Source organism: Zeus faber, assembly GCF_960531495.2.
Source record: "Zeus faber genome assembly, chromosome: 17".
Lineage (NCBI taxonomy): Eukaryota > Metazoa > Chordata > Actinopteri > Zeiformes > Zeidae > Zeus > Zeus faber.
The window spans coordinates 10708843-10721869 of NC_137204.1; the positions used below are offsets into that span (position 1 = coordinate 10708843).

The 13027-nt window shown below is 42.7% G+C and overlaps 1 protein-coding gene across 1 annotated transcript; it reads right to left on the reverse strand.

Annotated features, from left to right (window-relative positions):
* Nucleotides 1-282: 282 nt before the first annotated feature.
* zcchc9 (zinc finger, CCHC domain containing 9) lies at nucleotides 283-5549 on the reverse strand. The gene is made up of 5 exons (XM_080017882.1): nucleotides 5003-5549; nucleotides 2529-2679; nucleotides 2344-2436; nucleotides 2150-2218; nucleotides 283-940 (listed from the first exon to the last, which is right to left on the reverse strand). Exons 1-5 carry the CDS (start codon nucleotides 5408-5410, stop codon nucleotides 825-827), a joined length of 837 nt encoding a protein of 278 aa, XP_079874008.1. The 5' UTR covers nucleotides 5411-5549; the 3' UTR covers nucleotides 283-824.
* Nucleotides 5550-13027: the final 7478 nt, after the last annotated feature.

Genomic DNA, 13027 nt, shown 5'->3' on the forward strand with positions numbered 1-13027 from the left:
TTTCAATTCATTGAGGTACAGTAAATTAGAGAATGGTCAATTTTGATCAAATAAAGTGAAGAATAAATTTATGCTGGTGTCCACGGGGGTTACTTTATAATTAAGTTGTATTTGAGTGCAAAGGGTTTTTGTTGCCGATTATTAACACCCATATCTAGCCTGTGCTTCCCTCTGCTGGACAACTGGGACTTTGAATGAAGGAGAGAAATAAGGGAGAATTACAATACAAATCCATTCAAGGCATTATTAAATAAAAAATACATTCTGCAAAAGGTGTTCGGTGCATCTCTTTATACAACACAGCATCCATTAAACTTTACAGACATGATATTCAAAATAAAACGGGTTATCTGAAATATTTGTCACGCAGAGGATCTAATGTACTGTATATGTCTCCTGTAGCTTGTAGATACGGAGTAGATAAGTTGTTTTGTAACATTGAACACAACATAAAATGAAACACAATCCAGTTATGTATTCAATCAGTGTTCTTTTCGACTAATGCAGTTTCATTTGAGAATCCTGAATCCGCCATAAGAATATACAAAATTATCAAGGCAAAGAAAATCCACTTGTGAGATTAAATTTGCATTACATAGACAATAATTAAAGGAAATGGAATTTCATACAAACAAAAATGTATATGATATAAATCACTGTGATATTTATTGCAAATTGACTCAGGATATAAGTTACCAGTATTCATTTTAAGTCCAGGGTGTTAGGTCTGAAGTCGGATTCAATTTATAAAATCAAATCCAACTTTTGACTGGCCGGCGGCGTGGTACGGCAAATTAACATTGCGGGATTTGTTTTGGGAGGGATTAGAACACAACCACTTTAGCCGTTTTCTTTGGTGCCGCTTTCTTCACAGGCACGTGCGCGTCCTCATAGTCCGCGCTCATGTTGTTGGACAACCAGCCCACGGTCACGGAGTTAGCTGGAGAGGGAAGACAACATGCCGAAGAATCTTCAATCATATATATCAGATTGATATTGGGCAAATAATCCAGGTAGTTAGAGTGAATTAGTAGCTAGATTTACCAAATGTACTGGATATGGAGTTATTATTAGACAACTCTTTTCCAAGGAGGTTTATGGAACACTATCGTATAGCGAACTGCAAGCCACCACTACTGCAGCCTACGTAAACGAGCTTGTCTGTGAGCTGATGTGGTTATGGCTCCGCTTGAGATCTTGGGCAATAAAACGAGAAATTCTGTCCCCAAACATCCCTAGTGAAAGGAAGAACAATGGCTCTACTGGGACGCACTTCTCATTCTGTCAGTAAGCAAACAGAGACACACAGAACGCCAAACACATCAGCCAATCAATTCATTTATACAGAAAGAGTCTAACGCTATAGACAAACTAGGATGCAGCCTTAATGTACTCATAACAGCGCGCCACAGAGCAGACTAGCCTGCCAACATGATGGAGCTCATGTAGATGTAGGCCTGCCAACCTTGGGAAAATATTTTGAGTACCACAGTAATGTAACAAGGAGTCTCCGTGGTGTTTTGAGTTACTGCAGACAAATGACTCCATCAGTTACTCACACCGAAGCCCCCTCATAACGAGGCCCATCACATCGTACGTGAGCTACTACGGCTAACTACATACAGTAAACTAATTCATCTCATTAGGATATATACCCCTTAAAATGCATAATCTCGTAAAGTTACGCAACATGTTTACCAACTACAGATGCACCGATTCCAATTTTCTTGGCCGATTCAGATTTCCGATTTCTTTTAAAGTCTGACCTGCTGCGTCGGTGGATAATAAAGTACCGCTGTGCTCAGTGCGCTGCGTATTAGTGGATGTTGAGCGAGTGACAGGGAGGGGATACAGAAGCACAGGTTGCAGCATCTGGTCTAATCCCAGAGATGTACTTTAAATACCCAATAAATATACCGTACTGTTTTGTATTGATTGATTGTTTTCTGTAATTACATTATAATTACAATTATATATATATTTTGCGTTCAGCTGGCATTTCGTAGCTGCGTATTTTGACCAAGAATTGCGTGGTTGGTACACAAAATGCGTGCAGGTTGGCAGGTCTGTAGACAGCTAATGTCATGTTCAAAAAATAGCTTTTAAGTTTTTCAACATAGAAGTGGGGGGCTTTGTTGTAATGTTTTACCTGAGGACTGGTGCTCTGGGCAGTCCTTCTGGAAGTGCTCTACCGAACCACACAAATGACAGGAACCTCCTGAAAAACATGAAAAGTTAATAAGGTAAGTAGATGTATCAGTAACTAATAAGTAAATTGTTAAATATCCAAAATGGTCATCTGTTAGCGTTTTGGACCTTTGCTTAACTTGAAGAGGGGTTTACCTTGTGCATACAAGCCTTTGGGATTGTCCGGACAGGCCCGCGATAAGTGTCCGGTCTGGCCACAGGTGAAGCACTTAGCATACGGGCAATCGCCTGAGAACAGAGAGCGGGAAGCGCATTAAAACTCGCCGCACCAGTTCATCCAAAAACCTTCAGGCTTCACCCGAGTGTTGCTTTTCCCTCACCGAGAGCAGGGTCCACTTTAGCTCTGCACTTCTGGATTTCGTGCTCGGTGGAGCCGCAGCGGTAGCAGATGCCCATGCCCATCTCCCGGTCCCTCTCGGCCTCCGGGCAGTCTGCCAGGCCGTGGCCTGGCTGCCGGCAGTTAAAGCAAAGCTGGGGAGAGAGCAAAGATGAAGCGACAGTCGCTGATTATTAGAGGTTTACTGTTTATTGTTAGGTTTAATATTCCGATTTTTTTTATAGTTTACTTTTAATTTTTTGATTTTGTATATATTGACATGAGGCTTTGGGATGCAAAATTCCAATCGGCTATCGCTGGGGGGCAGCGAGTGATTGCCGTGCGCACGATGGGATTCGCTCAAAGGTGATGTAGCAAATGTGGTCTCCCCTTTCCAGAAGTGCAGAATTAATTATTAAAGGGTAAAGTATTATAAAAGGGGTAAAGTATTTACACAAAAACATCAGATTTTTACTGAAGTCCCATAGCAATGGAAAGCACCGGGGAGACGTGCGTCCCGACAGCGGGGGACACACGTTTTCTTTGGAACAGTACGGAGTAAGGACTTGGACCGTCCCTTAACTCTGTTGTCTTTAAATATTTTGTTTCATACATGTAGGAAACAAACGAAAATAATTAGATCTCCTCTCTGGAGGAGAAACAAAAGAAAACTCCGCTCGAATTCTCTGAGTTAGGTTTACGTTTTTCATTTTCCATACAAGTAAGAAACTAAGGAAACAAAATAAATCAAAATCTTTCTCTACGAGATTATATTATATATTGCTATATTATAATCACAATACACACATACACTAAATTCATATAGAGCGACAGGTACCTGCAGTGGGGGGGGGGGGGGGGGGGGTGTGCCTGAGCACCTGCCCCATGATGGACCCCAGGGTGCCCTTCTTATCAGGGACGTTTTGTTTTTTTAAGCGTGAATGGGCATTGAGGTAGCGGATTGTCTGGACAAGATATATTAATGAGGAGCTCCTCATGAACCCCGAACCTCTGCACACCTGCAATGTGCACACAGCTGCTCCACTGTGCTGCTCTGTTTGCCCATAGCGACAAAATGCCAAGAACCCAGCTGAGGCTCCATGCGCCTTTTCTTTTTTTTTTTGAGCATCTGCCCCTCAAAGTCTCTGTACGGGACTGTAGAAGGGAAGTGAGACCCGATCACAAGTGGTTACTCGACAGCTCTGAGCGGAGAGGGGGAGAGCCTCCGCCCCCTCTCCCCTTCCCTCCCTCCAGTTTCAGAACACGGTAAACTGTACTTATACCGTATCAATGCTCGGATTTTTCCTGGCGGGTTTAAACAAACAATCAACGAATAAACGTCCGTCATCGATGTCAATCGTGATCAAGGGGGTCGATAGCCGATTTAGTCGATTATTGGCCCAAACCGTATTAACATTTCATTTTTTTTGTCCATTTTAGGCTGGGAGAGTTAGTTTTTTCTTTATCAACTGCTTGTATGTAAAGTAAATAATTATGCTTCTTTATATTTTTTTTATTATTTAACTCATTGTATTTTTTGGGGATTAGGGAGCTAGGGAAAGAGCACCAAACAAAGCACTTTCACTGCTTATTGTAGGTTTACTTTCCTGGTTTTTCCGTTTATTGCTAGGTTGTTGTTTTTTATTACTATTGTGAACCGTTTTATTTTTAGGTTTATTTTATATTGCCATTTTTTTATATCTTCAAATTAACGTCTAGGTTTACTGTTTTCTTGTTTGCTGTTCTTGGTTTATTTTCTGCAGTTCTTTGCCAATGTTTAGGCTGAGGGAGTGAATTGCGTTTTTAATGCCAAGGAAACTTTGCACTTTACTTTTAAACTCATTGTATATATATTTTCTCCATTCCATTATATTTTGGGCTAGGGAGCTGGGGAGTGCTCAAAACAAGCGTTTCAACACTTTCACTACTTATTGTAGGTTTATATTTTAGGTTCATTTTTGTGGTTTACTTTTTATTGCCAAGTTCATTATGATCTGTTTGCTGTTAATTATTAGGGTTATTGTACACTAACATTTTCTACCTTCTTGTTAACTTCTAGTTTGACTGTATATTGCCATTTTTTGTCATTGTTTGTCATTGTTTACATTTAAGGTTTATTTTCTATGGTTTTTTTTGTCAATTTTTAGGCTTATATTTAACGTTTATCATTTGGTTTATTGTACATTACCTTTTTTTATACTATTTGTTGTTTATCTTTGCTCATCGTTACGTTTATTTTTGTTGTCCATGGTAAATATATCCATCCTCTAGTGAGTGTCTACGATTACTGTATATTTTTCTTGTTTATTACATTTATTGTTTATCCTTCGGTTGATTGTATATTGCCATATTCGTATTGTTTACTGTTAAATGTCAGGTACATTTTCACATGTTTTGATATATTGACATTTTCTTTTTTATTCTTTTACTTTGTTATCATTGCCTATTATTCTTGGGTTGTTTTTTTTATCCACTCACCATTTGACTTTTCTTGTCGTTCTGCCTCTTCACCCTCCTGTCCTCTCTCCGCTGGTCTTTCCTCAGGGCGGTTTCCACTTCTCCCCGTAGCTCCTGCTCCCCGTCCGCTCCCCGGGGCAGAGACCTGCCGCCGTTCTGCAGATACTCCATGAAGCCATTGACGTCCACGTTGTCGTAGTCCTTCTTCTTACGGTTGGGTTTCTTCACACCCGAGCCCCCGGCCTGAGTCCCCCTCAAACGGTCCCCGCTGCCATGTGTTGGATCCCGGTCGCCTGGCGGCTGTCCCGCTGTGGAGCTGGAGGCTCGACCCTCCGCTCCCCTCTGTCCCGACTCTTTGAGTTGGCTCCACGGTGTAGCGTCCGCCGCTTTGTGTTTGTGGACGTTATTGGCTCTGGCCCACCGCGTCATGCTCAGTCCTTATGTTCAACAGTGAAGTAAACCGTCGACATGAGGTCCCATCGAGGTAAGTGCTCTGATATTTAACTTAAACGAGCTGAGCTAAGCTAAGCTAAGCTAAGCTAAAGCTACACGTGTGTTTACGTCCAGATCCCAGGGTTCTCGCCGTCATTCGCACATGCGCACAAGAGATGGCTGTCCTGAAGAAGACAACTGCCCCCTAGTGGTCAGACTGGTCATTAGCGGCTTCAACCTAATAATAATAATAACAATAATAACAATAACAATAATGATAATAATAATAATAACAATAATGATAATAATAATAACAATAATAATAAGAATAATAAGAATAATAATAATAATAATAACAATAATAATAATAATAATAATAACAATAATAATAATAACAATAATCATAATAATAACAATAATAACAATAATAAAAATAACAATAACAATAATGATAATAATAACAATAATGATAATAATAATAATAACAATAATAAGAATAAGAATAATAACAATAATAATAATAATAATAACAATAATAATAAGAATAATAACAATAACAATAATAACAATAATAATAATAATAATATATATATATATTGTGGAATTTGAAAAACACGAGAACATTTCTACATTTAAGACATTTTAATGGCACAGTTTAACAAAATGTGAATGAACGTCTATGATTCAGTACTGTGTTCCACAATGGAAGACGAAACTGCCGGTTAAAGTCATACACTGGGGAAAGACACTCTTTGTGAGTCAGTCTTCGAGCACTGAAGCCCCGCTGGCTCACTGTTGGCTGTTTATTGAAAGCTTATTAATGTTACACGTGTCCCACATCCAAATTGCACCAAATTCAACACTGCGCGTCCTTGGGTGTCCAGCAATACACCCGCATCCATACATACATGCATACCTACATACATGCATACTGTAGTATTTTGGTATTTTGCAGTCAGGTAACAGAGACCAACTCCTGGTTTGTTCACCTTTTATTAACAGTCTTCAGCAACATGTGAAGCAGCCATAACATGCCAGGCTGGCTATCAGCGAAACTTAAAGTCAGTGTCATGGTTATCTGGCCAACCTCTCAGGATATACTCTCGTACCCTGGAGAGTATTGGATCTGTTGTTGTCCATTGTCGTAGCTTGGTTGATGTCATCGGGGGACCAGGGTCCTGATCCATCATCAGCACTTGCTCCTCTGGGACTGACACAGGAAACTCCGGTAGTGGGAGGCGGCTAAGAGCATCTGCGTTGCCATTGTCTTGACCTGCTCTGTAAGCAATGCTGTACTCGTACGCTCTCAACAGCACAGCCCATCTCATGATTCTCTGTGACGCCATCTGTGGTACCGCTTTCATCTCGTGATGTAGACTTATCAAAGGCTTGTGATCAGTGCAAATCACAAACTTTCTCCCATAAAGATACTTATGGAAGCGCTTTACACCGAAGACAATGGCTAGACCCTCTTTATCTAACTGGAAAAAGTTATTTTCTGCAGCGTTGAGCGTTCTTGGCGTAAACCCGATGGGTTTCTCCTCTCCATCTGGCATGCGGTGTGCTAAGACAGCTCCAACTCCATACGGCGAAGCATCGCACACCAGTATTAGTTCTTTATTTTCATCATAGTGAACTAAAACACTGCTTGACTGTAACAACTCCTTGGACTTAGCGAAAGCTTTCTCCTGCTCTGGCCCCCAAGTCCATGGCTCCTCTTTTCTCAAAAGCTTGTGTAGCCGTGCCAGGAAGGTCGATAGGTTTGGAAGGAACTTGTTGTAGAAGTTTAACAGTCCCAAGTAAGCTTTAAGTTCCGTCACTGACATAGGTGCTGGCGCTTCCTGCACTACTTTCACCTTTGCTGACACTGTATGAAGTCCCTTGGCGTCCACTCGATGTCCTAGAAATGTCACTTCCTTCCCTGTAACACTAAATCTAGTGTGTGGATGTGGTCCTCCTGGACCTTTGGACACTTTCCTGTCAGAAGTATATCATCTAGATACACAGCCACATTCTTTAGTCCCTGTAGCACATCCTCCATTGTGCGCTGGAAAATAGCTGGACTAGAGCTCACCCTGAAAGGTAACCTTGTGTATGTGAATAACCCCTTGTGTGTATTCACTGTTGTGTATTTTCTAGCTTCCTCCTCAAGCACAATTTGTTGATATGCATGACTCATATCGAGCTTACTGTACTTCTCTCCCCCATCTAAGGATGCAATCAGGTTCTTCTCCATTCTTGGAATGGGGTATTGTTCTAATGGAGACACTTTGTTTACTGTGAGCTTATAGTCTCCACAGATTCTCACTTCACCATCTGGTTTTAAGACGGGCCCACTCTGAGAATTTCACTGGCTCTATGATTTTTGTTTTCTCAAGCCTCTCCAGTTCATGTTCCACTTTTTTTCTTATCGCAAAAGGTACTGATCTTGGCTTATAAAAGCATGGGGTGGCGTCCCGAGCCACATGTATTTTAGCAGTGAATCCTTTCAGCTTCCCTAACTAATCCTTGAACACTGTTTCATGCCTCGAGAGCACTTCCTGTACAGTAGCCTCACTATCCACTATCCTGTGTACATCTTGCCAGCCTATGGGTATTTTTAGAGCTTTTATCCAACTCCGCCCCACTAGACTAGGTCCCGAGCCTTTGACTACAGCTACTGGTAACATCTTGGAACTGCCTTTGTACTCTACTGTTAGTTTTGATGCTCCACGTACTTTTACCCTGTGACCACCGTATGTCCTCAGGTTTATCTTACACTTCTGTAGTCTAGGCCTCTGTACCCTCCATAAGTTGTGGAATGCTGCCTTTGCCATTATGGTCACCCGCGCCCGCACAGCTCAGCAGCACGGCTCTTCTCCTCTCTGCATCGCCGATTCCGTTCGCCACGAAGAAATGATGCAAGATCTCGCAGTCCTCTTCCCAGCTCTGCGACTCGTTGTCAAAAGGTGCCACCGACCCCCCTGTAGCAGCCATGTCTTTGTCTTTGTCTTTGTCTTTACTCCGTGATAAAGGGAGCGCCCAGCTTCTTCACGCTTGTAGTAGCACGCCAATGTCCTGCAAAACTTTCTGCTCAAACTCACGCCACTGTCTGCCGAACATTCTTCCGGTTTATCCTCGTCGCCATATGTAGTATCTTGGTATTTTGCAGTCAGGTAACAGAGACCAACTCTCTTCACCTTTTATGAACAGTCTTCAGCAACATGTGAAGCGGCCATAACGTGCCAGGCGGGCTAAGAGTGAGACATCACAGAGAGGGCAAAGGAGCATTGACTTAGCATAGTCCCTCTACTGGCGAAGTCATATAACTGCACTCTATCACAGAAATGATTGGAATCGTACATAATTTACATTTATAGCACAGATCAGTTGACAGATATAAATATTTATTTTATTTTATCATCATTTGTTTTTTCATTTCAGGATGACAGATGAGGCTTTGCCTCACCTGCCTCCCCTGAACGCACGTCCCTGCATTGTTGATAGATTGTAAGCATTTATTGCTTTACACTACTTAATTGTATTAAACCTCCTCTAACCTTCCTCAGTAAGAGATGGTGTAAAATCCTCTTCATGTGGCCATTATTGCTCAAAGCATCCCAGTGTTCAAAATTAGACAGGTGTGAAGACTGCAGCATTCACTCAACACAAATAAAACCTGAATTGGAACGGTGTTTTTAAATTTCCACTTGACACATTTATTGCACTGGTGCAGAATTGATTACGCACAATAAGCTCTATAAGTTCTAAAAATACTAGAAATCCTAAAATGTGCGGAATCCAGACGAGGTGCTCGCACAGGCACCCACAAGGGGCGGCGCCACAATTGCAATTCTATATAATAATATAATAAAACATACACAGCAATGGTGTGGTTAAGTTAATTTAAAGGAAAAAAAAACTTTTCTTCCATTAAGTAATAAGGCACATTAACAACTAGAGAAATTGCAGAGTCCCAAAGGGATATTTCACTGCATATATGTATGACCGTATAATAATCTCTTGAACTTGAACTTGAATTGTAGTAGTTCAGAGACGTCACCTCACCACCAAATGTAAACCTTACTTGTCTTCTTCCTCTTCTGAAAATAGCATCGCAGTTCAAAGAGGATACCAAAAACGACAATTCTAAAATATATATTTATTTAATACATGCAAATAAATGTAGAAACGGCAACAAAGAACAAGGCATTCCAAATTGAAAAATAAATAATAATGATGAATAATAAATATAACAAATGTATTTAAAATAGAATAATATAATCATTGTCCCTTGCTCTAATGCCCATTATTCACATTGAGCATGTCGAATAGCGCTCCCGTGAGTAGCACGACCCCGACCAGCGTCCATTATTCATGGTAACCGCGTCTCCGGCGAATACCTCCACAAAGTGGTCCTGTCATGATGATCACGAGATGGACCGAGAAAAGAAGATTTGAATGAAATATAGTTTGACATAGCCAGCAGCAGTCTCTACAGTGCTTGTGTCTTGAGTGTCATACAGCAATTGATTCATGTGAAATTCATGTTTTTAAGTCGGTTCAACTAACTTCGGCAAAAACGCTTGAGCCACTTTGAATGTCAAGGAACGTTGGCACTCAACTTGGAACTCAAAATGTTTTGCTCAAAGAGTCAAAGAGAACACGGCTACTTGCGTGTGCTATACATCTTGGTTCAACCCGTGCACAACATTAATTTGTCAGTTTGGGTGTTGGTTTGGTTCTCAGCCTTTCTATCACACTATTTATTTTGGGAAATTAGCTTTTTGTCTATATGACGAAATCAAAAGTTGTTTTCATTGCGGCTACGTTCGGAACAAATTTTTTTTTTTAACCTGTGCTGTCAGCATGCTGGGCATACAACACAGAGTATTTGAATGCCATTGCATTCAGCACAGTTTTTGGTTATAGAGAACCACCACCAACCCGTCTCTTTGGAGAAATATTTATCATGTTTGGGTCTATAAACAACTGATCACTACTTCAAGAGGGGGAGAATCACCACGGTGAGGAAAATAAACATAGAAACAAACAACACTTACACAAAAACATGAACACTGGATGACAACATGTATTGAAAAACAGTGAATTAGGTCCAGGAAAACTTGAACTACAACTGGTCACGTGGCCTCTTCCTGTCATAGTTATGGTAGCAAATGAGGGAGGAAAGGAGAGGAATGCAACCAGGAGGGTGCTGGGGTGCACTTGAAGCAGGTGTGTGTGTGTGTCTGTGCATGTGCGTGTGTGTGTGCGTGTGCGTGTGCGTGTGCGTGTGCGCGTGTGTGTGTGTGTGCGTGTGTGTGTGTGTGTGTGTGTGTATAAGATGTCCACCAGTGAGTGTACATGACTTATCCCCTCTGGTACTGGTGTAGAAGGCCGGTATTATGTTGCGGCACCTCCAAGCAGCGGAAGGGCGCCTGAAGCCCCGCCGAACTCCACAACCCCGTGGACACCCCTCTGCTGCAGGAAATCCCCGGGTACCCTGCCCTGTGGCCACAGAAGACCCCTGGGCCCCCAGAGAAGCCAGAGGGCCGTGGAGCAACCCCCACGCCCAGCCCCGAGGAGCATGACCCAGTTCCAGGGAGCACGAGCACCCCAGGTGCAGGCACAAGACGCAGCCGCCGGCACAGAACCCGGGCCATGGGCGCAAGTCACGGGCCGCGGGCCCGGATCACGGCCCCATGGCGACAGAACGACATCCCGCCCGCCCCACCGCAGCCGACCAGATGCCCCGCCCGGCGTGAGTGCCAAGTGCCCATACACGTAGCAGCATGTGCTCGATGTTACGCCCCTCCCCCCAGCAGGCCGCCATGTATACAGGCCCTCCACCACCCCCGGCACCCGGGGCGCCCGCCGCAGAGAAGCTGCGCCGCAGAAGCAAAAGGCCAACAGCCGCCCCCCACACCCCAACCCACACCCACAACGGCAAGCAGTGCCCCCAGGGGCCCCGGAGGGCCCCGGAGGGCACCCGGCGGCGCTCTCCGCAGCCCCGCCAGGTCGCAGCACATCCCAAGCCACCAGGCAAGCCGTCAGGACCCCAGCAAGGCCGGGAGGGGCCGCCCCCCGGCCAACCACGCCCCCCCACTGACCCGCCAGCGACCGGCCACCCTGGAAAAAAAACCCCAGTGCTCAATATGTGCTGTTGGTAATTGCAGTTACAGACGGACGAGAAGAACTCTTGGGTAGGAGCGTGACAGGCAAGATGGCAGCTGCCCCCTGCATCCCCACCCACATAGCCTGCACCCCGCCCATCCCGCAAGCCCTCACTCTATTGTGTGGTGTATGTGCTGAGTATGAGTTTTGGCACTGGGAGAGATAGGCGAGTCGGGACCGGATCGATCCAGGGGCACAGCAGGCCGGGGAGCAACCACGCAGGCCTTCATATAGCGCAGCTCAAACTAGCCCGTCGACTCCCGGAGCGCCTTTTCACTGGCGCTCTCCAGCCCCAGCTGCAGTGTTGGATAGTTCTGCTGAGACAATTTGAGGCTGATGAGGCAGCCCACCATCTCTCTGTTGCTGTGCTCCATACTGAAAACTGCCAAGCTCCTCGGGCGTCAACATCTATCTGCTGTTATGTTTGGTAGCAGTCAGTGAGGTAGCGCATTCATTTGTCAGTTGGAAACCGATAGCATCGTTCAAACGCTGACGCTTGATTGGAAGAGAGCTATGACATCACAAAGAAATCACATGGGGCTAGTACCAGGTAAGCGAAATTCAGGCGTTGCAGCAACTCAATGAAGAAGCATAATGTAAAGAGTAGCAAGAGGGGAATGTACACTCAATTCACAATATATACATAAAATAAGCAGTCCAACAGTAAAAAAATAATATATTCTATATATTGTATTATTCATACTACTATTACTACATATTATCACTATTACTCTATCTTACTAATATTAACTCATGTTATTAATATATGATAGTAATTAATAATTTTTAATAGTGCTAATATATGTTATTAATTACTATCACATCATATTATTATTGTCATTAATAATAATAATAGATATTATGATTTGCTCCTGCCATTGCTACTCTTGATTTTGTTTGTGTTTTAAACTGTGGCCTTTACGTCTAGTAGATGGCGGTAGACAGCATTTGGCGGTTGGTTACCCACTGACAAATGCTGTTTGTGTTTGTCCCCTCTGGGCCACGCAGTATGACGTATAGTTATATATATTTTTATTTATTTATTGTTTATTATTATTATTATTATTATTATTATTATTATTATTATTATTATTATATTAATTTATTGTTTATTATTGTTATTGTTTATTATTATTATTATTATTATTATTATTGTTATTATTATTATTAATAATAATAATAATTTATTTTATTTTTTATAATTTTTATTTTAGCCCAAAAGGTAATGTTTGGTGGTTTCCCTATCAATCCACCTTTACAGGTGTACGATCAATCCATCTCATCCCTGTTGTTATGACAAAAGAAAACGCAACAGGGATTTTGACTGACTTTAACGCTGAAGAACACCCCGCATTAGAGGGTGTGCCAGAGATACTCTGGGCCAAAACCAAATATGATGTTGGACTAATGCCGGGGGCAAGCCCCCTCGTGGTCACACCAAAGTCCTCCTATCGACCGCAT